This window comes from Eumetopias jubatus, unplaced genomic scaffold (assembly GCF_037043125.1).
Source record: "Eumetopias jubatus isolate StellerSeaLion01/CBP00866 unplaced genomic scaffold, mEumJub1_p1.0 scaffold_4, whole genome shotgun sequence".
Taxonomy (NCBI): domain Eukaryota; kingdom Metazoa; phylum Chordata; class Mammalia; order Carnivora; family Otariidae; genus Eumetopias; species Eumetopias jubatus.
Genome location: NW_028274810.1, coordinates 85,682,186 through 85,706,621, shown reverse-complemented (window position 1 = coordinate 85,706,621; position 24,436 = coordinate 85,682,186). Strand labels below are relative to the sequence as shown.

Sequence of the window (24,436 nt, the reverse complement as noted above, 5' to 3'; positions counted from 1 at the left end):
GTTAATTGGGTAGAGCAAAGGCTCCCTGATCCCTTTGAACCATGGCCACCTGGCTGCCCCCATAGAAGAACATGTGGTACTGGCTAGCCCGAGTTGTATTTAGGCTAAGAAACCACAGTGTTATTGATAAGCCCTGAAAAATAGCGCACCAGGCCCTTTGAAGGCATGGGAAGAAACTATGTCCTTGAGGAACCTGGCCTTGGACCAAAAACTTGGGACGGAGCCAGGAGAGGGCAGGGAGAAAACTGTGGAACTTGTTTATGTCCTACTGTTATGTAACCTGAACCTATATAAAGTGTGTAAGTAAGAATAAAGTTGTTGCTCGCGGCATCCCCGTGGGCAACCCTCCTGTTCCCATACTTTTATGTTTCATTCTCTTACCCTCATCCCTGTTCGACCTTGCACGCGGGCCGTGGCAGTCCTGCATCGGGCTCTCTGCTCGGCAGGGAGTCTGCTTCTCCCTCTGACCCTCCCCCCTCTGATGTGCTCTCTCTCTCTCACTCTCAAATAAATAAATAAAATCTTTAAAAAAATAAAATAAGGGTGCCTGGGTGGCTCAGTTGGTTAAGCGACTGCCTTCGGCTCAGGTCATGATCCTGGAGTCCTGGGATCGAGTCCCGCATCGGGCTCCCTGCTCGGAGGGGAGTCTGCTTCTCCCTCTGACCCTCCCCCCTCTCATGCTCTCTCTCTCTATCTCATTCTCTCTCTCAAATAAATAAATAAAATCTTAAAAAAAATAATAAAATAAAATAAAATGGTATGGCACTGAGGATTAGATTGGCTTTTTTTTTTTTAAGATTTTATTTATTTATTCATGAGAGACAGAGAGAGAGAGAGAGAGAGAAGCAGAGGGAGAAGCAGGCTCCCAAGGAGCAGGGAGCCTGATGTGGGACTCGATCCCAGGACCCTGGGATCATGACCCGAGCTGAAGGCAGACGCTTAACCATCTGAGCCACCCAGGCGCCCTAGATTGGCTTTTACACCTGGCTGGCCATTAGAGTCTTCTAGGGACATTTTATTTATTTATTTATTTTTAATTTTATTTATTTATTCATAAGAGACGGGGGGGGCAGGCTCCCCGCTGAGCGGGGATCCCGATGCAGGACTTGATCCCAGGACCCTAGGATCATGACCTGAGCTGAAGGCAGATGCTTAACCATCTGAGCCACCCAGGCACCCATATTTTGTTTATTTTTTAAAAAGATTTATTTATTTTAGAGAGAGAGTGAGAGCACTAGCGGGAGGGGGAAAGGAGAGAGAGAATCTGAAGCAGACTTCTGCAGTGAGTGCAGAGCCTGAGGCAGGGCTGGATGCAGGTCTCAATCCCATGACCCTGACATCAAGACCTGAGCCAAAACTGAGCTTGATGTTTAACTGACTGCATGACCCAGGCACCCCTTCTAGGGACATTTTAGAAAATACTCATGTCTGGGCTCTATCCTCAGAGATCTTGTCTGAATTCATTTGGGGTGGGGCCCTGGTATGGGTATTTTATAAAATCTCAAGTAATTCTATGTACAGCCAGGAATAGGAGCTCTACAGTACAGGGAAAATTAAGAACAATGGGCTCTGGAGCACAATTGCCTATGTTCAAATACAGCTGAGCCAATAAACAGATGTATGAATGTGGGCAAGTTCTTAACCTCTCATGTTATTTTTTTTTTAAGATTTTATTTATTTACTGGGAGAGAAAGGGAGGGAGGGAGAGAACAGAGGGACAATGAGAGGGAGAAGCAGACTCCCCGCTGAGCAGAGAGCCAATGTGGGACTCGATCCCAGGATCATGACCTGAGCCAAAGGCAGACACTTAATCGACTGAGCCACCCAAGTGTCCCAAGGCTTTATTTTTATTTTTTTTAAGATTTTATTTATTTACTTAGAGAGAGAGAGAGAGAGAGAGGGAGAGAGAACAGAGGGAGAATCAGAGGGAGAATAACCTCTCATGTTAAAGTGGGTCAATAAAAGGACCTGGGAGAGGGGTGCCTGGGTGGCTCAGATGGTTAAGCGTCTGCCTTCGGTTTGGGTCATGATCCCAGGGTGCTGGGATCGAGCCCCACATCGGGCTCCTGGCTCAACGGGGAGCCTGCTTCTCCCTCTGCCTCTCTCCCTGCTCATGCTCTCTTTCTCTCTGTATCTCTGTGTCTCAAATGAATAAATAAAATCTTTTTAAAAAAAAAAAAAAGGACCTGGGAGGTTGTATAGATCTCAAATGCTTAACGCAGTCTGTGGCAGCTAGCAGGCCCATCAGCACCCCCCAGTTCCCCTGCTATTTCTTTTATTTTTTAATATAAATTTAATTAATTAACATATAGAGTATTATTAGTTTCAGAGGTAGAGTTTAGTGATTCATCAGTTGCATATAACACCCAGTGATCATTGCATCAAGTGCCCTCCTAATGCCCATCACCCAATTACCCCATCACTCCACCTATCTCCCCATCCCCTACTCTTTCCAAACTGCAGCCACTGCAGGCCTGCAGCCAGCTCACACAGTCTCCCCAAGGGGGTCTGGATGCCTTGGACATCCTTTTCCGAACTCTGCTAGCTGCCCCCTACAGTTATTTTTGATCCTTCTATTGCTCAGCTTTTTTTATTCACCCACAATGAACAGAATTATCTCCCAAACAAAATTGTCTGCTCAAAAATCAGAGAGACCCCAAGGGGAGGGGAGGACAGAAGCTGACTGGCCATTCAAGTGTCTCTCATATTAAAGAATAAGGAGAAGAGGGAGAAAGAGAAGAAAAATCCCTTTCAATTCTTAGGAAACAGTGTTTAGTGGGGAAAAAAAAACTATACCACAGAATTGTACATTCAAGATAATTCATCCAGGTAAAGGAAAAAAATGCATAGAAAAAAGATCAAAAGGAAATATGCTATATGTTAAATAGAAGTTTTTTCCTCTGCTTCTCCAACCTTTTATGCACTTTACAATTTTCTTCCTTTTTTTTTTTTAAAGATTTTATTTATTTATTTGACAGAGAGAGAGAGAGACAGCGAGAGAGGGAGAAGCAGGCTTCCCACTGAGCAGAGAGCCCGATGCGGGGCTCGATCCCAGGACCCTGGGATCATGACCCGAGCTGAAGGCAATTAACCGACTGAGCCACCCAGGCGCCCCATGCACTTTACAATTTTCTATAGTGAATGTGTAATTAACAGGAAAAACAATTAAGTGAAAAAATAAAAAAAAGGAAAGCCTTCACATGACTTTCTTTCCTCTTAATTATTTTATTGTTTTGTCTTAGTTCCTCCTTTCTATCAAATTTATTTTTTTAATTTTTACTTGTTTTATTTAAAGATTTTATTATTATATTTAAGTTTTAAATTTATTTTTATTTTAAAGTAATCTCTACACCCAACATGGGGGTTGAACTCACAACCCTGAGTCATACTCTCTTACCAACTGAGCCAGCCAGGCACCCCTCTATAGAAATATTTTATTTTATTTTATTTATTTGTTTAAAGATTTGTTTATTTAGTTTAGAGAGAGAGCAAGGGGTGTGGGGAGAGGGAGACATAGTCTTTTTTTTTTTTTAAGCTTTTATTTATTTATTTGACAGAGAGAGAGAGAGCCCATGTATGGGGAGTGGCATGCAGAGGGAAAGTGAGAAGCAAGCTTCCTGCTAAGCAAGGAGCCCAACACAGGGCTTGATCCCAGGACCCTGGATCACGACCCAAGACGAAGGCAGAGGCTTAACCAACTGAGCCACCCAGGCGCCCCAGGAGATGTAGTCAGTCTTAAGCAGATTCCACACTGAGTGTGGAGTCTGACTCAGGGCTGGATCTCAGGACCTTGAGATCATGACCTGAGCTGAAACCAAGAGTTGTTTGCTTAACTAACTGCACCACCAAGGCGCCTCTATAGAAAGAAAAATTTTTTAATATATATTTTTTAAGTTTTTTATTAACATATAATGTATTATTTGTTTCAGGGGTACAGGTCTGTGATACATCAGTCTTACACAATTCACAGCACTCACCATAGCACATACCCTCCCCAATGTCCATCACCCAGCTACCCCATCCCTCCTATCCCCCTCCATTCCAGGAACCCTCAGTTTGTTTCCTGAGATATGAGTCTCTTATGGTTTGTCTCCCTCTCTGGTTTCATCTTTTTCATTTTCCCCTCCCTTCCCCTATGATACTCTGTCTTGTTTCTTAAAATCCTCATATCAATGAGATCATATGATACTAATCTTTCTCTGACATTTCGCTTAGCATAATACTCTCTAATTCCATCCACATTGTTGCAAATGGCAAGATTTCATTTTTGATGGTTGCATAATAGTCCATAGTGTGTGTGTGTGTGTGTGTGTGTGTGTGTGTGTGTGTGTGTGTGTGTGTGTATCACATCTTCTTTATCCATTCATCTGTTGATGGACATCTAGATTCTTTCCATAGTTTGGCTATTGTGGACATTGCTGTTATAAACATTGGGGTGCATGTGCCCCTTCGGATCACTACATTTGTATCTTTGGGGTAAATACCCAGTAGTGCAATTGCTGGGTCATAGGGTAGCTCTATTTTCAACTTTTTGAGGAACCTCCATACTGTTTTCCAGAGTGGCTGCACCAGCTTGCATTTCCACCAACAGTGTAGGAGGGTTCCCCTTTCTCCGCATCCTTGCCAGCATCCGTCATTTCCTGACTTTTAATTTTAGCCATTCTGACTGGTGTGAGGTGGTATCTCATTTGAGGTTTTTATTTGGATTTCCCTGATGCCGAGCGATGTTGAGCACTTTTTCATGTGTCTGTTGGACATTTAGATGTCTTCTTTGCAGAACTGTCTGTTCATGTCTTCTGCCCATTTCTTGATTGGATTAGTTGTTCTTTGGGTGTTGAGTGTGATAAGTTCTTTACAGATTTTGGATACAGATTTTGGATACAGCCCTTTATCTGATATGTCATTTGCAAATATCTTTTCCCATTCTGTCGATTATCTTTTGGTTTTGTTGATTGTTTCCTTTGCTGTGCAAAAGCTTTTTATCTTGATGAAGTCCCAATAATTCATTTTTGCCCTTGCTTCCCTTGCCTTTGGTGATGTTTCTAGGAAGAAGTTGCTGCAGCTGAGGTCGAAGAGGTTGCTGCCTGTGTTCTCAAGGATTTGTCCCTATAGAAAAATTTTAAACAATTGTCTCCTCTGGCTGGTTCTGTCACTTCTCCTCCCATTTACTACTTGATCCATGACAATTTGGCCTCCTCCCCAACCTCGGAGGGTGACCCCACCCTGGAAGGATCAGCCATGAAATCTTAAGTTGCCAAATCCAGTGGCTTCTCCTTTTTCCCTGCCAGAGCTTTCTTTTTTTTTAAAGATATTATTTATTTATTTATTTGACAGAGAGGTAGAGAACACAAGTAGGCAGAGCGGCAGGCAGAGGGAAAGGGAGAAGCAGGCTCTCTGCTGAGCAGGGAGCCCAATGCGGGGCTCAATTCCAGGACCCTGGGATCATGACCTGAGCCGAAGGCAGCCGCTTAACCAACTGAGCCACCCAGGTGCCCCCCTGCCAGAGCTTTCTGCAGTATCAGATATGGTTGGTGCTTTCCCCTTTTTGTAAGCTCCCTGCCTGCCCTCTGGGCTTCCTCTCTCCCCTCTGTCCAGGACCTAAGTTTTCTGACCACCTCTGGTTGGTCCTGGCAGGTTCCTCTCAGCTTAATGTTCCCTAGGTTTGGGCATCTAGCCCCCTCCCTCTCTGCACACTCTTCTTGGGTGGCCTCATCCACTCTTGGTCTGTATGATTCCATCCACGTGACAGCTCCTATATCCCAGTCCTGGCCTCTTGCCTGGGACAAGTCAATCCAACTTCCTTCTGAACACCTTCATTTGGATGTCCCTCAAACACCTTACACTCAAGAAGTCCAAACCAACTCATCATTTCTACTTTCCCTCAACCCCAATGAATTCTTCCTGTTTTGTTCCTTCCCTGGGAAGTCGTCATTGTCTCATTCTTTACCTCACCGCTCACATCTAGTTGGTTCCAATTTGAAACTGTCTGGAACACATCAGCTCCCTGAGGGTGTGTTCTGGCTCTGCCCTGCAGGAGGCCTCCTCACTCTCTTGCTTGGATAATCATAGCAGTCTCACCAACATAGCTTGTTTTTCTTCTTCTCCTTCCCAGTCCACACCTTCTAATTTTTCTGATTATTCATTCCTTTAGTCAGTCAACAAACATTTGCCATGCACAAACTCTGCTCCTAATACTATGAGGGGTGAATGTCACAGATTGACCCAAAATAGGTAAATAAATAATCTAGGGGATTTCAAATTGTGGGGATTGCTATCAAAGTAAGCAGGGGGATTGAGAGAAAGTAGGGCATGGGAAGGGGATTTCTTTCAGAGGTGGCCTTTGCCCTGGAATGATCCCCCAGATGAACATGACAGTTGTCCTGATGGAACTGGGGGGCAGCAATGATAGAAAAGAATGTGGCTGGGGACCCCACATTAGGTTGGGAGCCAGGGAAGGTCTGTGAGGAACAAAGGATGAGAATGAGCTCTGAAGACCTGCAGGAGGTGCTTTCCAGGTAGAGGGAAGAGCTAGTGACGAGGCCCTAAGGGGGTTCCCAGCACACAAAGGAGCTCAGGATGTTTGGAGCACAGTGAGTTAGGGGCAGAAAGAGGAGGGCAGGAAGATCATACCTGGTGGCCCTGGTGGTGGGGGAAGGGTGGTCGTGGTGGTGGGGCTGGGTTTTATTCTAAGTGCAATGGGAAGCTATTAAAGAGTTTTTCACAGGAAAGTCACATTTGACTTTATCTCTTCAAAAGATTTCTCCCTCTAGGTGTGTAGGGTGGAGAGCATCTGGGGGTGAGGTGGATAGTGTGGCTGAGTGCTAGGAAATTAACTGCAGTGGTCCAGGCAAGTCCTGTGGGCTGGGCTGGGTGTTAGCCGTGCAGATGGAGAGGACTTAAACCTTCCTTGGGTCCTCAACCCTTACAGGCTAGCTCCATACTCCTTAGGACAACCATTTGGTTCTAGCCTCCCTCTTCAGCCCATCTCCCACCATTTCTTCTTTGTCTTTGCAAATGTTGTACTTCTTAGAATGTTCTTACCCATTTTCCCTTTGATTTATCCCTGAGACCAGGCTCAAATATCCCCTCCTCTCTAAAACTTTTCAGGGGGTGCCTGGGTGACTCAGTTGGTTAAGCAACTGCCTTTGGCTCAGGTCATGATCCTGGAGTCCCGGGATCGAGTCCAGCATCAGGCTCCCTGCTCAGCAGGGAGTCTGCTTCTCCCTCTGACCATCCTCCCTCTCATGCTGTCTCTCATTCTCTCTCTCTCAAATAAATAAATAAAATCTTTTTTAAAAAAATAAAGCTTTTCAGGAATTCTCCAGGGAGAGCCCTTTGAACTTTTTCAGTGCTTAGTTTATATCTCTATAATATCACACCGTACCATCCTGTATGTTTACAATTCTATGTCTGAAGAAGGTGGACCAAGAGCTTCTGGAAGGCAAGGACAGGCTTTTGGTAAATGTACAGTGAGGGTTCAATGCATGATCAAAAGATATTGATGGTCCCGCTATGGAACAGTTCACATAGGTCAAGACTCCAGTCACCCTGTTATATTCAAAATCACCTGATAATGTGTAAGTCCTTGATCAGAAGAACAGATACTAATGTGGGTATTACATCTCCTCATTTGATCCTGGAAACAGCCCTGAGAGGTGGGTACAGTGGGAAAATCATCTCTATTTTACAGATGAGTAAATCAAGGCTTAAGGAAGAGGAGACTGGCCAATGTCCCTGAGCCCCCAAATTCAGTTCTATTGTTGACTCCTGGGTCTCCTCGCCTATCCTTGAATCAAGAATGTAAGACTTCCTGTCACCTCTTCATGGTGGAGGGGACATCCAGCAGAGAGATGACTCACAGGAGGCAAGTTGGGGAAGCAATTCTCCTTCCCCCTTAAAAAATTGCCCCACATCACCACCTTCTTTGTTCCTAATAAGGAAAGCAACCATCTCAGCGCTTATAGCCTTGGACCCTGGAGAGAGAGGGACTGAATTGAAATCCTGCCCATCTCTACCATTTACAGGTTATGCGACTTTAAGGAATTAGTTAACTTCTCTTGCCCCCACCCCCACCCCCCGTTTTGTTTGTTTTGGTTTTGGTTTGCTTTGTTTTTGTTTTTAATCTGTAAAACGGGAGTGAGAAAAAGTTATAGTAGGGTTGCCGGGAATATTATAGGAGACAAAGCATCTTCCCCAACGCTTAGCCATATAGAGAGGTCTTAATACTTGCTAATTACAATTACTGGCCCCAGAAATTTTCCTAAGCACTTTTCAAGTATCATCTCTTTTAATACAACAATCTTATGCCTTAGGCGACATACAGGCTTGGAGCTGTTAATTACGCCCCCGAAGAAGTCGAGACTTGAACCCATAACCTCACAACCAGGCAAAGCTTGGCAAACACGCGTGGTTCAGAGAATGCAAGCAGCTTGCTCATGGACTCGTGACCAGTTACTGACTATACTCAACCAGATTTTTGATTCCGAATTTATAGTTGGCATAACTTCTGAAGGTCTGTAACACGTAAGCTCCATAAAACTGGATTTGGGGAGGTGAAATGGGCAGTCCTCCAGAGGAGTCGAGAGACCGGCTTCTGCCCCAGATTGTAGATGAGGTGAGTCTTTAATTTAGACCTCTTTTTCCTTACCGTGAAGTGGGGGAAGAAGAGTTATTAGGGTCCCCAGAGCCCTTTCCAATACTGACTCTCCAGAGCAGAAAACCCCTGCTCAGGTAAAGGCTCACTCAAATCCCTCCGGCTGGGGTTCATCCTCCGCGGGGCCCGCAATAGGGACGCGTCCCCTTTAAGGCGCCAGCTCGCCGGCGGCGGCGGCCGGAAGTGTTGAAGCCCGGCCTGGCGGCGGCGGTGGCAGTAGCGGCCGTGGCGGCCTCTGCGCATGCTCCGTCGCCCGCCCGCCCTGGCCGCTCGCCGCCCGCCCGCCCGACGGAGACGGTGAGGAGGGGGAGGGGTGGGCGCGCGGGCGCGGGCGCGGGGTGGGGTGGGGGCGGGGGGGCGGGAGCGGGGGCCGCGCGGCGGCCGGCGAGGGCGGGCGGGCGCGCAGGGGGCGGGGGGCTGCTGCCTCCGCGGGCGCCTCCCCACGCCCTGTGCGTGCCGCCGCCGCCGCCGGGGAGCGAGCGGACGTCGCGGCGCCGCGGGGGGGTGGGGGGACGCTGCCGCTGGGTCCGCCCGAGCAGCCGGGCCGCCCCCAGCGCGGCCGGCCGCGCCGCCCGGGCTCGGCCCCTGGTCGAGGGCGGCGGGCGCCGGCGAGAGGGGCGCCGGGGGGCCCCCGCGCCCCCAGACTGAGGGCCCCGGAAGTCCTAGGCTGAGGGGCCCGGAGGGGCCTGAGCGACTCCGGACTGAGAGGCCCGGACGCCCAGGACCCCGGGGAGGGGTCCGGGGATCCCGGGGATCCCCAGAGGCGGGGCCCGGGGAGCAGCAGGCCCGTCCACGCGGAGCTGGGGAGGGGCCTGCGTTGCGCTTGGGCGGGGGTGGGGGGACGAGAGGCTGGGGGGGGGACGAGAGGCTGGGGGGGGGACGAGAGGTGAAGGAAGCCTGGGTTCCCGCCCGGGAGGAGACCCTCGGAAGCTTGGCGGGGGAGCAAGAGCAAAGAGTAGGTTCTGCTGAGGGAAGGAGGCCTAAGCTTCACCCAAGGGGCGCGTTAGAGGCCTCGGCCGTTCAGTCCAGGGGAAAAGAGGCAGGTGTTCTGAAGGCGTGGCGACACGGTGGGTAGTGGGAGCAGGGGATGAGGAAGAAGAGCTCCAGGGAAAGTGAGCAGGCCTCTGCCTTCCCGGAGGTGAGGGGGCAGTAGGAAGACGCCTCAGAGCCTTCTCAAGTAGGAATGGGAAGGGTCCAAACCTGTGAGGGTGTGAGAGATTGAGTACCTTCTGATAGAGAACAGGACGATCTGGTGTGTTAGGGGTTGGGAAAACCCATGTTTTTGAGGACCGGAGAGAAGATAGTTGAGGGGAAGAAGCTTGAGTACCCCTCCTTTCAGAAATGACAGGGGAATCGGCCAGGTGTCTCCTGAGGGGCAGGAACGATGACAGCAGAATCTTATCTGAGGGTCCTGGAGAGTGATCCACCAGACTTAGGCCTGTCAAGCCTTGACCTACGGATCCGGGGAAGGCTTGACTGTCCAAGGAATAGGAGGAGGTCTGAATTCTCTTAAAATGAGAGAAATCTCAAAAGTACTTGCTACCAGACACAGAAGGGGCCTTGTTTGGTGTCTTTTTAGAAGAACCAAGAAATGTGATTCCTCCTTAACCTGGAGGATGAGGGAGAGGGAGGATCAGGTCATTCTAGACTCAAGGAGGGTTTCTTCTCCCTTGCCTCTGCTAATGGTTACCAAAGTGCTTTTGGAGGACTTTTTCATTAAATGTTTGAACTGTCTTCCCTAATTAATCAGCCTTTTAATCAACTATGGATACTTAAGATCTACTGACTTCATGACTTTTTTATTAGTCGTTAGCCAACCATTTATTCATATTTACTTCAACAAACATATTAAAAAGCTAATTTGTACTCAACTTCATTGGGTTAGCTTGGGCCCTGAATTGGTCTTGTCCTAAGCAGAAGTCTCCTAGACTCTAGTGCGGTGATCTTTCAAAGAACACTTTTATCTCATTGCTTCCCCCAAACACCTGAATAGTAGTCTCCAATGTGTGACTTATCCCAAACTTTGTTTTGGCTGTGTCCCTCACAGTGGTCCTGTGTAGCCTTCTTGTTGGCTTTACTACATTTCATAGTGCCCTGGATCACTTACTGAATGCATGAGAAGGAATGGGAAAAAAAAAGGAGTTTTGGCATCAAGTAATAATAAAGTTTTACCTTGGAAAAAAATTTTTTAAGACTTTATTTGTCAGAGAGAGAGAGAGAGAGCACAAGCAGGGCGAGCAGAGGCAGAGGGAGAAGCAGGCTCCCCGCTGAGCAGGGAGCCCGATATGGGACTCAATCCCAGGACCCTGGGATCACAACCCAAGCCGAAGGCAGCCGCTTAACCGACTGAGCCACCCAGGCGTCCCTAACTTGGAAATTTCTTAAGAATAGACTACACAGTTGGGGCTCCTGGGTAGCTTAGTGCATTAAGCATCTTGACTTTGGCTCAGGTCATGGTCTCAGTGTTCTGGGATTGAGCACCCCCCCCCCAGGTCTGGCTCCCTGCTTAGCAGGGAGTCTCCTTCCTCTCCCTCCATCCCTACCCCCATTCATGCGTGTGCTTTCTCTGTCAAATAAGATGTTTAAAAAGTAAAGAAGCTACACAGTCTATGAAAATACAATACAGTATGGAATGAATAAATACATTTTGGGGTTAGAAAACTTCAGGGTATCTGCTATTTCTTTTATTCCTTTTCAACTACCAACTCTGATGTTCCTGCAGTCATGTGACACTCATAATCCTGCTACGTTTTAAACATTAGTTTTCAGAAGTGCCTGGCTGGCTTAGTGGATGAAGCGTGTGACTCTTGATTTTGGGGTTGTGAGTTTGAGCCTCATGTTGGGCACAGAGATTACTTTAAAAAAAAAAACCCAACAACAAAAAGAAACATTAGTTTTCAGAACAGAAAAAAATGAATTTAATCCGGAGTAGGTCAGATGTCATTTATTTAGTTATTTTGTAGCTTATGTGAGTATTCATGTGCCTACTTTCAAGGTATCTTTTTTGTCTTTGAAAATAACTACAAAATAATTCTTTTCACATAAATTTGACATCTTTCCTTTATGTGTGTTCCCCTAGAATTACAGAGTGTTGTGTGATTGCACAATGAATACTCTCAGGCCCTTTCCCTGAAATACCCAAAAGCAACTCAGTCATCTTGCCTCAGGAGTTTTTGTTGCTATAAACAAGAGCTATTTTTTAGTTTATACTCACCTCAAGAGATGACCTTGCAGTTAGCCAGTGTAGTCTGTAGAGCTGGTTTCGGTTTACTTGTTAGGAATGTGGTATTTAGGGTAATAAGAGATACTCAACCTAAACTTGCTTCTCTAAAGAATGTAAGTATTGCCATGTTGGGTCAGACCTTGTGTCTCTTACTGACACTGAGAGACATATTGTGGATGATTATAATTACCTTCTTGGATAAACTCAGGAGGTTAGAGAACATTCCTCTTGGGTTCCAAGGTGTGGGAGGGCTAAGGAGTAAAATATGAGTTCCCATTGAGGAAAGTATTAATCAAGTAGTTAGTCAACCACTTATTCAGAGTGTTGTAGAGAGGACTCAACCTTAGGGTAGAAGGTTAAAACTAGAAGCATCCTTCTAATTCTCCTCCTCTAACCCATTAATTTACTTAAGCTATTTTTAAAATTGTAAACCACTGTTTTATTTTTTTTAATTTTTTTAAGATTTTATTTATTTGAGAGAGAGAATGAGAGAGAGAGAGAGCACTTGAGAGGAGGGAGGGTTAGAGGGAGAAGCAGACTCCCTGCTGAGCAGGGAGCCCGATGCGGGACTTGATCCTGGGACTCCAGGATCATGACCTGAGCTGAAGGCAGTCGCTTAACCAACTGAGCCACCCAGGCGCCCTAAACCACTGTTTTAAAATAATAAATTACATAAGTTTGTTACATGCTAAAGTTTACATCTTTTAAATTCATTAAATATGCAATAGTAACAGAATAGTGCTTGACAATAAGTGTCCAACAAATGTTAGCTGTGATTCTTTTCATTCAAGCTACATTTTTATGGTTCAAGCTTTGAAGCTATCTATTGGTTCAATCATTCTAGGATTTGATAGCATTTGTATGCTTCGTCATATCCCTTTTTGTCTTTTTCTAGACTCTGAGGTCCTAATTGTTTTGGTTCTATTGCTGGCAGCCAGCTGAACCAGTCCATTGATTCTCTTTTTTATCCCTAGTTTTGTTTTGTTTTAAGGTTTATTTATTTATTTGAGGCGGGGGTGGGGCAGAGGGAGAGAGAATTCTGAAGCAGACTCCCCACTGAGCTTGGAGCATTGCAGGGCTCAATCCCAGGACCCTGAGATCATGACCTGAGCCGAAATCAAGAGAGGGCCGCTTAACCGATTGAGCCACCAGGTGCCCCTATTCCTAGTTTTAAGCCTTTGATTTACAGAAGTTCAGATAGTGTACTGTAATATCTTGCAATTAATTTTTTTCTCTAGTATATGACAATGTCATGCATCTCTTTTCCTTCTTTAGTTCCTTAAGAGCAGATACTGTCCCTTTTCATATTTAACGAGCCTAACCCTGTGCCTGATGTGGAGTAGAGACTCAGTAAGTATTTGTTGAACTGGCCATAATGACAGACAATAAGTTTAGCCTAGCTGCCCAAACAAATTTATATCCCCTAATTTAGAAAAGTAGAAAATTCTAGAAGTCTTTTAGGGCAAGGTGAGTCATTCACTACACAAAAATATATTACATACCTGTTATGTGCCACATTTCTTCAGAAAGTTTTAGCTAGGCAGTTTTGTAAATAGAAGTCTGATATTTGAACACTATTTACTTACTCCTGTCCCTGGGTATTGAGCTAGGCATAGGGGAACTGTTGAAAAAGAAAAGCAATCTTTGCTCTCCCAGGATATAGTCTGGTGAGGAGAGGTTGACAAAGTGGGGTAATGGTTATGACAGGGGTGCTGCAGCAGGTTCTAAGGGAGCAAGAACACAAGCTTACATCTAGTCAGGGAAGTCACAGGCCTCCCTGTGAATGAACGTGTGTGTGTGTGTGTATTTTTTTTTTATTTTTTTAAATTTTTATTTATTTTTTTAAGTAAACTCTGTGCCCAGCATGGGGCTTGAACTCATGACCCTAAGATCAGGAGTCGCATGCTCTACCAACTGAGCCAGCCAGGCATCCCAGGAAGTGATGTTTTAAATAAGTTATAAAAGTTTAGCAGTGACTAGCCAAAAAGAAAGGAAAAGAGAATTCTAGGTAGAGGAAACAAGTGTGAAGGCTCAGGTGAGGAAATATGGCATGTTTGAGAAATTGAAAAAAATTCCGCGACAGGAGCCCACAACATGAGAGGAAGAACTATGAGAAATGAGGCTAGGACAGGACAGATTTGGAGGATTCTATAAGCACTGTTAAGATGCTTGCACTTTAAGAGCAAAGGGAATCCACTGAAGGATCCTGAAATGGGGAAATGGCCTGTGGCCTTCAGTAAGATTACTTTGTCAGCTCTGTAGATAATGGAGTGGGGAGCAAGACCAGAGATTAGGATACTGATGAGAAGCAGCTGGAAAAATTCAGGTAACAGTGTGGCAGCTTAGAATATGGTGGTGGCAGCACAGATGGAGAATGGGGGATGGTTAAAAGAGAAATATAGATGGGGCACCTGGGTGGCTCAGTTGGTTGAGCGACTGCCTTCGGCTCAGGTCACGATCCTGGAGTCCCAGGACCGAGTCCCGCATTGGGCTCCCTGCTCAGCAGGGAGTCTGCTTCTCCCTCTGACCCTCCTCCCTCTCATGTGCTCTCTCTCTCTCATTCTCTCTCTCAAATAAATAAATAAAATCTTAAAAAAAAATAAAAGAGAAATATAGATGATAGAATGGATACGATTTGGTGGTTGATTGGATTTAGAAAGAGAAGGATGAAAAATAACTCCAAAGTTTCTGGCTTGAGAAAATAGGTAGAGGATGGTGCCATTTACAGAGGCAGGAAACGGGAACAGGTTTATGAGAGAATATGAGTTCAGTTTAAGGTGTCTACAAGATAAATTTTAAGAGGCTTTTGGGTACAAGAGGTATAGCATTCAGGAAAAAAGTTTGTGAGAATCATAAAAGGCATAAGTCTGATATATGGAATTTTAACTAGGTGAAATACAAACAAAAATTGATTGAACCAGTGTGTCAGTGCCATGATGAACAGGGCTGTGGGAGACAGGCTTTTTAAAGAAGCAACACCTGCCCTTTTAATTTTTAGAATTAAAAATACCAAAAATATGAAAAAATAGAAAAAATAAAGAAGCACCTCATAGTATAGTTCAGTTATGGAAATAGAAGTCTGTTCAGTTAACTACAATACAAAGCACAGTGTGATAATCGTTAGAGGAGAGCTACAAACCAAGTACTGGGGGACCAGAAAAGAAAATGGTTTGGGGCGCCTGGGTGGCTCAGATGGTTAAGCGTCTGCCTTCGGCTCAGGTCATGATCCCAGGGTCCTGGGATCGAGTCCCGCATCGGGCTCCCTGCTCCTTGGGAGCCTGCTTCTCCCTCTGCTTCTCTCTCTCTCTCTCTCTCTCTCTCTCTCTCTGTCATGAATAAATAAATAAAATCTTAAAAAAAAAAAAAAGAAGAAAATGGTTTGGCAGGGGCTTTGTGGTGGAGTGGTCTTTGAACTGGGGCCTTGAAGGGAAAAGTTGATGAGAGAGAAGAGAGTTTGGGCTTAAGGAATAACAAAGGTATAGAAACCTGAATGTACATACTGTATTTTTAGAGTACGGGGGAGGCTGGTATGGCTGGCACTGAAGTTTCTTGGGGAATTACAGTTGCAGATGAAAGTGGAAAACTGTTTGGGGTCCAGATGATGGAGACTTTGAGTGCTGTGCTTAAGTATGCATATTATATGCAAACAGGTGCTGTGGCAGAGCTGAGGTGTGGATTCAGTTGTCTGACTACCAGTCACATATTCAAACATGCATCTACCATGTCCCTACTCTTATCAGCATGTCCTAATCATCTCATGTATCTTTTTTTTTAAAGATTTTATTTATTTATTTAATTGACAGAGAGAGAGACACGGCGTGAGAGGGAACATAAGCAGGGGGAGTGGGAGAGTGAGAAGCAGGCCTCTGGCCGAGCAGGCAGGGAGCCCAATGCGGGACTCGATCCTGGGACTCCAGGATCCTGACTCGAGCCGAAGGCAGTCGCTTAACCAACTGAGCCACGCAGGCGCCCCTGATCTCACGTATCTAAGTAAACACAGTGCTCCTACCTATGCTCTCTTAAGTGACTCCTTTCTCTGCAACTGTGAGAACTAACCACTGCAGAATATCCTGGGGCCCTCAGAGTTTTCATTAAACTTGGGATGATGCTTTGTTAGAGTCAAGGAGCACATGGTGCTGGACACTGGTTTCCCCAACAAGTCTGCAAGGGAGATGTCAGGCAAGATCATCTCTCCATTCAGTCTGAGGCAAAGAGGTAGTAAGAAGTTCCTAGAGATCATGCAGTTGGATTCAGTATTTATTAAACAACACAGTGCAAATCACTTTTCTTCCTATCCAGTTTATTTCATTTAGCGGATACTTATTAAGTAATTCACAAACGACAGAGCACTTGGTGAAGTGCAATGGCTGGTTGCAAAGAAAAGAGATGATTCCTACTTTCTAGGAGCTTACTGTTTGGCATGGAACTAGTGGTGTGCTGTAAATCAGTTCTCCAGGAAAAAAAAATACCCTGACCTCTAGTGCTTGCCAGTTTCTGTGGTGTATATACTCCCAGCGTCACTGATTTCAAGCTAACAATTTGATGTCACTAAACTCAGAGCTGGGAAGAGATGTGCACAATTGGTTCTCAAGAGCAGGCTCCAAGGCGCCTGGGTGGGTCAGTCGGTTAAGTGTCTGCCTTCGGTTCAGGTCATGATCCCAGGGTCCAGTACAGCACTGGGTGAATCACATATCCTAAGAAAGCCTAAATCAGCAAGTGAGTCCTAAGGCATTTCTGGAAAGATCAGAGCCTAGGTGAGCCCCTTTCCACAGTTCCTATCCTTTTCAGAGGACCACGATCTTGGAATTGGTAGTCATAATTATCTTGGTGTTCCTTTCCTATGATTGCCATCTTTTCAAACCAGACCAAGTCACTGGTGCTTCTTGTTTCTGACAGCAGCCCAGCTATCTGACTTCATGTGAAAGATGGCTAATGCAGAAGTGAGTGTTCCAGTGGGGGATGTGGTTGTGGTACCCACTGAAGGAAATGAAGGGGAGAACCCCGAAGACACTAAAACCCAAGTGATCTTGCAGTTACAGCCTGTGCAACAAGGGTAAGTGACTAGAGATTTGGATCTTCTGAAAAATTGGGGAGGTTTAAAGATAGTGGGGAAATTATAACTGTATGCTTAATACAAGGGAACATTCACCATCAATCTCTCAGAGCTGGCTAAGTTTTCATCTTTATAAAGTACTGTGTGCTATATTTGTCATCGTAATACTTATTACAACAGTTAACTGTGTCCTTGTCTCTTTCCCTCTTCACTGTAAGCTCTTTGAGGGTAAGTTACATGGCTCCTTCCTCTTATTGATCCACACTGTTTAGCACAGGGCCTTAGTACATGTTTACTGAAAGACAGTGTAGTTAGAGTCAGAAGAGATTAGGTAAGGCACCTACGAAAGTTTTCCTGCCAGAAGTGGTCTGGTCCTTAAGGGATGGGCAAATTAATCAAGCTTAGTTTATTAAAAAAATACATATCAATGACCTACTATTTTATAATGTATTACAAAGTGTTGGAAGAAATATAGCACATGGTTCCCACCATCATGGAGCTTGTAGTCTGGTTGTGCAAACCAAAAATACATATATGTAAATAAAGAGGTCACTTACACGGCAAAATCTAAGAAGTACTGAGTGTCGTGGTTAGGAAGTAGCTTGAATTCAGAGGATCACTATGAATTTGAACGAAGAGATAAGATTTTTTAATTGGTCTTGAAGTTTAAATAAGACATATCTACAGAGAGAAGGAAGGGGTAGTTATTTTATCTTGAGGAATATATAAAAGATTCTTCATAAGATTAGAAATGTTCTCGGGGCATCTGGCTGACTCAGTGGAGCATGTGACTCTTGATCTCAGGGTTGTGAGTTTGGGCCCCATGTTGGGTGTAAAATTACTTAAAGAAACAAAGGGGGTGCCTGGGTGGCTCAGTTGGTTAAGCATCCAACTCCTGATTTCAGCTCAGGTCTTGATCTCAGGGTTGTGAGCTTAAGCCCCACATTGGGCTCCACACCCAGCGTGGAGCCTACTTAAAAAAAAAAAGAGAGGAAGAAAAAAAATGTTCTTGGGCAAACACATAATCCATTCTCAATCTACTAAGTAACATACCTTGTCTTAAACACTTATGGAGAAAGACAGTCAACCTCTCTTGGTAACTTAAACTTTTTAGTATAGGAAATTTCAAATATACCCCCAGATTTTTAAAAAATACTATAATGAACCCCCATGTACAGACCCATCACCCAACTTCAACAATTATCAGCACATGGCCAGTCTTATTTCATCTTTACATCCACCCACTCCTGAATTTTTTGAAGCAAATCCCAGACATTAGTATGTATCTTGTAAAAGTAAGGACTTTTTAGTTTTTAAAATATAACCATAGTTTGCTGACATTTCTGAATATTGAAGGAAATATTCTAAGATCTGTAAGAGGGGCCCCTGGGTGGCTCAGCTGTCAAGCATCTGCCTTTGGCTTGGGTCGTGATCCCAGGGTCCTGGGATTGAGCCTCATATCGGGCTCCCTGCTCAACAGGAGCCTGTTTCTCCCTCTCACGCTCCCCCTGCTTGTGTTCCCTCTCTCTCTGTCTCTGTCAAATAAATAAATAAAATCTTAAAAAAAAAAAAATCTAGCGGCGCCTAGGTGGCTCAGTCATTAAGCATCTGCCTTCAGTTCAGGTCATGATCCCGGGGTCCTGGGATCGAGCCCCACTTCGGGCTCCCTGCTCAGCGGGAAGCCTGCTTCTCCCTCTCCCACTCCCCGTGCTTAAGTTCCTGCTCTCGCTCTCTCTCTCTCTCTCTGTCAAATAAATAAATAAATAATCTTTAAAAAAATCTATAAAAAAATAAGATCTGTAAAGGAAAGTTAATAAAAGTACTGATGGGGTACCGGGCTGGCTCAGTTGGACTGTGTGACTCTTGATCTTGGGGTTGTGAGTTTGAGCCCCATGTTGGGTGTAGAGATTACTTAAAAAAATAATAAGATCTTAAGAAAAAATAATTACTGACATATAGTGGATAGAGTGATTAGAATTTTTATTTGCCCCAAAAGTTTATGCTTGTTTATTCAGATTCACTTGTTCGGGAACTTCATTTGTTACATACACACATATTTGCAGTTATTACCCTTTGAGGAAGGGTAATGAGGAAGAATTAAAGAGTAGATTCTTTGGTGCATGGCAGCTTTATTTTCTCTTGGAATCATTGTTTCTTCTTTCTTTCCTAAAGTGCTCCAATTGTCATTTATCCTATCCCTCCTAGAGACAGAAAACACTTCTCAACTACTTAGAGACTTAATTATTTTGAAGATTTGTTCCACTTATTTTGTGTGTGTGTCTTTTTTTATTTTCCAAATGACATTGCTTTTTCTGGAAGCCTCTCATTGCTTGATTAGATTATAGGCATCTTTGTACAACGTTGACTCCCCAACCTACTGTTTACACTGAATTTGCCATATGAGCTAGTGAATACATTTTCAAGTACTGAATTCTGAGATATCTGCCAATCAATGCTCAGTCGATTTCTCTAGTTGTATTTTATTTTATTTATTTTTAAAAATATTTATTTATTTATTTATTTATTTATTTATTTAGAGAGGGAGCGTATGTTCAGGGGGGAGGGGCAGAGGAAGAGAAAGAGAATCTCAAACAGGCTGCACACTTAGCATGGAGTCTGACATGGAGCTCAGTCTCATGACCCTGAGATCATGACCTGAACTGAAATCAAGAGTTGGACACATAACTGACTGAGCCACCCAGGCACCCCAGGAAATTTTTTCTTGATAAAACCTTGTTTATATATATATAGACTGTGCCCCTACTTCCCACTGCAAGTGCAATTTACTGGTTGTTGAAATTATGTATAAATAAGAATTTCTTCTTTTAAACGATTTTGCATATATTGGTCAATTTACAATGAGTTTACTGAACTTACTTGAAGTAGTGGTTTCTCATGTTTATCAGAATCCTCATTCACTGACCAACAACTTAGGTACTTTGCCATGTTCTAGTTAGTATTCGATACACTAGACATACAAAATTGAACAAATAAATAGGACATAATTGCTGTTCTCAGGAGCCTCTTGGACTATGCCCAAGGGGAGGCAGACAGCTAAACAAACATATAATATTAAGTGTTATATTTGTTGTGACAAAAGCCTAAAGTACAGTTGGGTCACAAAGGAGGAAGTAGATGATTATACTGGAGGGATTGATGTGGACAGAAAAGCATCATAGAGGCTACTCTTTATTAAAAAACAAATAGAGGGGCACCTGGTTGGCTTAGTCAGTAGAGCATGCAACTCTTGCTCCTGGGATTGTAAATTCAAGCTACACATTGGGTGTAGAGATTACTTAAAAATAAAATCTTAAAAACAAACAAACAGGGGCGCCTGGGTGGCTCAGTTGGTTAGTCGTCTGTCTTTGGCTCAGGTCATGATCCCGGGGTCCTGGGATCGAGCCCCGCATTGGGCTCCTGCTTCTCCCTCTCCTTCTGCCCCGCCCCCCCCACCTTGTGCTTTTGTGTGCGCCTGCGCTCTCTCTCTAGCGTGCTCTCTCTCAAATAAATAAATAAAATCTTTAAAAAACAAACAGATGGAGAAGGATATTCTGGGGAAGGGGGGAAGTAAGAGCAAAGAGGGAAGGTATAAAAGAAGGTGTTGGTTCTGGGAACCACAGATAATTTGGTATGACTAGGGCTTGGATTATAAGGTGAGGTTTAGGGAGAGTTGAAACCAGGGGTCAGATCTTGGAGCAACTTAAATATCCTATTAAGGATTTGGGGGCTTTATTGTAACAGTAAGTAGAGGGTTCTTGAGGGTTTTAAGGAGGGATTGACGTGATCACTTCAGTAGGAGTATAGAAGATCAGGTAGATGCAAGGCGACTAGTTCAGACTAGAGATGATAACAGCCTGAATTAAGGCAGTAGCAGTGGGAAAAGAGACAGGGAGGCTGGCTCATGTTAAGGAGATACATCTGATAGGATTTGGTGGCTGAGTATGTGGGAGTTGAGGAGGAGGAAGAGGGAGAAATCTGATGTAATTTCCAGGCTTCTGTCTTAGGCTGTAGAGTGCTAGTGGTGCCATTAACAAGGATAGGAAATATAAGAAGAGTGGTTTGGGAGAGGGAAGAGAACTTGGTTATTTTAGACATAATGAATTCAACAAAGTCCTATGGGACATCCAAATGCATTTATTCATTTAGCCAGTTAACTGTATCCTGGTGTGAAATTCAGAGGAGAGGTCTGTGCTAGAGGTGTCACCATGGGGGTGGGTGATACAAGGGATATTATTCAAGCAGTGCTTTCAAATAACAAGATGCAGGGGCGCCTGGGTGGCTCAGTTGGTTAAGTATCTGCCTTGGGCTCAGGTCATGATCCCAGGGTCCTGGGATGGAGCCCCACACCGGGCTCTCTGCTTGGTGGGGAGTCTGCTTCTCCCTCTCCCTCTCCCTCTGTGCTCTTTCTCTCTCTCTCTCTCTCTCAAATAAACAAATAAAATCTTTTTAAAAAAAGATGCAAAGGTTAATACATTATTTTTATTATAGAAATTAAAGGTTGCTAGTGTATTTTATCTGAGCCCTTTTCTTAGAAGGTGAAAACCTTTTATTTATTTAATTTTTTTGAGACGGAGGGGGGATGGAGAACAGGAGAGTGAGAGTTTTTTTTTTTAATTTTATTTATTTATTTGAGAGAGAGAGAATGAGAGAGAGCATGAGAGGGAAGAGGGTCAGAGGGAGGAGCAGACTCCCTGCTGAGCAGGGAGCCCGGATGTGGGACTCGATCCCGGGACTCCAGGATCATGACCCGAGCCGAAGGCAGTCGCCTAACCAACTGAGCCACCCAGGCACCCGAGAGTGAGAGATTCTTAAGCAGGCTCCCACACCCAGTGCGGAGCCTGACACAGGGCTCAATCTCAGGACCCTGAGATCGTGACCTGAACTGAAACCAAGAATCTGATGCTTAACTGACTAAGCCACCCAGGCACCACAGAAGGTAGAAACATTTTAGAGAGACTTTCACTAAGTGATACTTCTAATTAATGCTAGTTACTTTGGGCATAGTCTCTCTCTCTCTCTCTTTTTTTTTACTAGGCTCTGTTCATGTCAATAGTTTGGTTATATGATGCTTTGAAAAATGCTAAAGTGCTAAAAAAGACTAAAGTATCTAGATTCCAACAAAAGACATCAGCTTCTATGGTCAATGGTCTGTTTGTTTTTTTTTTAAGATTTTATTTATTATTTATTTGACAGCGAGAGAGAGAGCACGTGCACATATAAGCAGGGGAAGCAGCAGGCAGAGGGCGAGGGAGAAGCAGGCTCCCCGCTGAGCAAGGAGCCCCACTCAGGGCTCGATTCTAGGGTCCTGGGATCACGACCTGAGTAGAAGACAGATGCTTAACCGACTGAGCCACCCAGGTGCCCCGGGTTCTTCCTGTCTTGAATTGTCCAACAGTATTACTTTTTAGTCTTCTTAGGATAATTCTATAATTTAATCTTATACTTGAAGCAACATTTTATGTCATAAGCATTTAAAGTTATGAAGGGAAAAGTCTGGTGTGAAACAGTGGTGATGTAAAGACAGTAGCAAGAGGAACTTTCCTTGGAGGCGAGGAAAGTTGTTGATTCATGTCCAAGGTAGAAGCTACTAAGCAGTCCTGGGCAGCTTGGAGTTTAAATATAATGGGGAACTAGTCAGAGCACTAACATAGAGTTGTAAAGTATATTTATTTTATTCCTTTTGAGATAGATTATAACAAATTTCTTAACCCCATGCTGTGAATATTAATTTTTTCATGATTTATGTAGTTTGTTTATCGATGGACACTTTTACAACAGGATTTATGAACCTGGGTCCGAGAACAACACGGCAGTTGTGGCAGTAGAAACTCACACAATTCACAAAATTGAAGAAGGGATTGGTAAGTCTTTTTGTTATTCTAGTATCTTTGACCTTAGCTTCCTTGGTTGAGATTTCTTGCCTTTTGTTCCTTATATTTTTACCCCCTACCCAGTGTGCCCTACCAATGCTACAGCCATCAGTTTGATGGTGGTGCATCGAGAGACACCACTGACAAATGCTAGGCCCATCAGTTGATTATTTAACATCAGTTTGCTAGGGTACTGAAAAGATATTTCATCTACAAAAATTCCACAAAGAAATTAGAGCCTCAAGGTTGATCCTGTCATTAGGGAAGTTGCTGATTAGGACTTAGGAGGTGTTGATTGGAAGGCAGTCAGTGGAAAGAAACTGAAAAAAAAAGTTTGAAGTTAGACAAACCTGAGTTTAAATCCTACTTTCTCACTTCTTAGCTGTGTGTCCTTGGGAAAGTCACTTCACCTTTCCAAGTCCCACCTGCATACATTGGGAACAATCATTGCCTCACAGGATTGTTGTAAGAACTAAATAAGATTAAGCATGTAAAAGCACATAGGACAGTGTCTGGCACATAGTGTGGGCTTGGTAAGAGAGCTGTTATGCCAAACTTCTTCCAGAAGACTCCAAAACAATACCAGCCAATGTGAACTGTTGGCTTCTTAGAGGAACCAAGAGACTAGAGATTTTGAATTAAGCTTTTGGGGAAAAGCGTTCGATAAATAACTGATATTTTTTCCATTTTCAGATGCAAGCACTATAGAAGCAAATGAGGATATGGAAATTGCTTACCCCATAACTTGTGGGGAGAGCAAAGCCATTCTCCTCTGGAAGAAGTTTGTATGTCCAGGAATAAATGTGAAGTGTGTCAAGGTAATTGTCTTTTCTCCTTACTGGGGCCTGTTTGGGGGCTCCTTGTTTTCAAAGAGTATAGTTTCAGTGCCTCTTCTCTCTTATCTACCATATCAGTGTTTTCAATATTGTGGCTCTAGTCCCTATGGTGTCACAGAAAAAAAATAAGGACTTTGGAGTGAAATTGGCCTGGATTCAAGTCCCACGCAGAATACAAGTTCTAGGAGAGCTGAGAACTTGTTTGTCTTGTTCACCAGTGTATCCCCAACACCCAGAATGATGCTTGGCATATTTATCTATAAATGTTTGTTGAATGAATGAATGGAGTCCCATCTCTATGACTGGGTGACCTTGAACAAATTAATATTTCAGAGGCTCATATGTTAAAATATGAATAATCACATACACTGTCAGGTTGCTAGCAGATAAAATGAGATAATATATGTAAAATGCCTTATAGAAGTGTGCATTATAGTAGTTTACTGAAAATTATTACTGATAAAAATAAATTCTCATGAGAGCACAAAGTGGAAATAATTGCTTAAGCTTTTGTCTCAATTGGTAGCCACAGCTGTACCCATAAATAGTAGTCACTATCAGTGGCATCATTCTAGAATCATGAAGGATTACAGAGTTTTGAGGTTCTGCAGTGATAGTGGTTTCTATGGTACTTATTCTTTCCACCACATCCTGAATCTTGTCATTAGGGCTGGGTAGGTTACTTCAGTTTATTTAAACAGCCTTTGCAACATTGAACCCACATATTATTCGTGATTTAGGGCATAAATGGACTTCAGGTGCTAATCAGTATATTAATCTCTGATCCTCCTCCTGTCTTCT

General features: G+C 44.0%; 1 protein-coding gene and 1 non-coding gene across 6 annotated transcripts in view; one reads left to right on the top strand and one right to left on the bottom strand.

The window, feature by feature from the left end:
• The first annotated feature begins 7,941 nt into the window (after window positions 1-7,941).
• Window positions 7,942-24,436, top strand: part of GMEB1 (glucocorticoid modulatory element binding protein 1) — a 34,010-nt gene continuing 17,515 nt past the window's right edge. Inside the window, exons 1-5 of one of the 5 annotated variants that reach the window (XM_028113763.2) lie at window positions 7,942-8,024; window positions 8,313-8,614; window positions 16,773-16,929; window positions 22,678-22,790; window positions 23,493-23,617. In XM_028113763.2, coding sequence (XP_027969564.1) covers window positions 16,802-16,929; window positions 22,678-22,790; window positions 23,493-23,617 — 366 coding nt within the window. In that variant the 5' untranslated portion in view covers window positions 7,942-8,024; window positions 8,313-8,614; window positions 16,773-16,801. Of the gene's footprint in view, window positions 8,025-8,312; window positions 8,615-8,869; window positions 8,951-12,897; window positions 13,227-16,772; window positions 16,930-22,677; window positions 22,791-23,492; window positions 23,618-24,436 lie in introns of those variants that run through there. The other 4 variants (XM_028113768.2, XM_028113764.2, XM_028113767.2 and 1 more) reach the window with 4 other exon arrangements.
• On the bottom strand, window positions 13,733-13,805 carry TRNAR-CCU (transfer RNA arginine (anticodon CCU)). The gene has a single exon. It is a non-coding gene; the product is annotated as a tRNA-Arg (tRNA).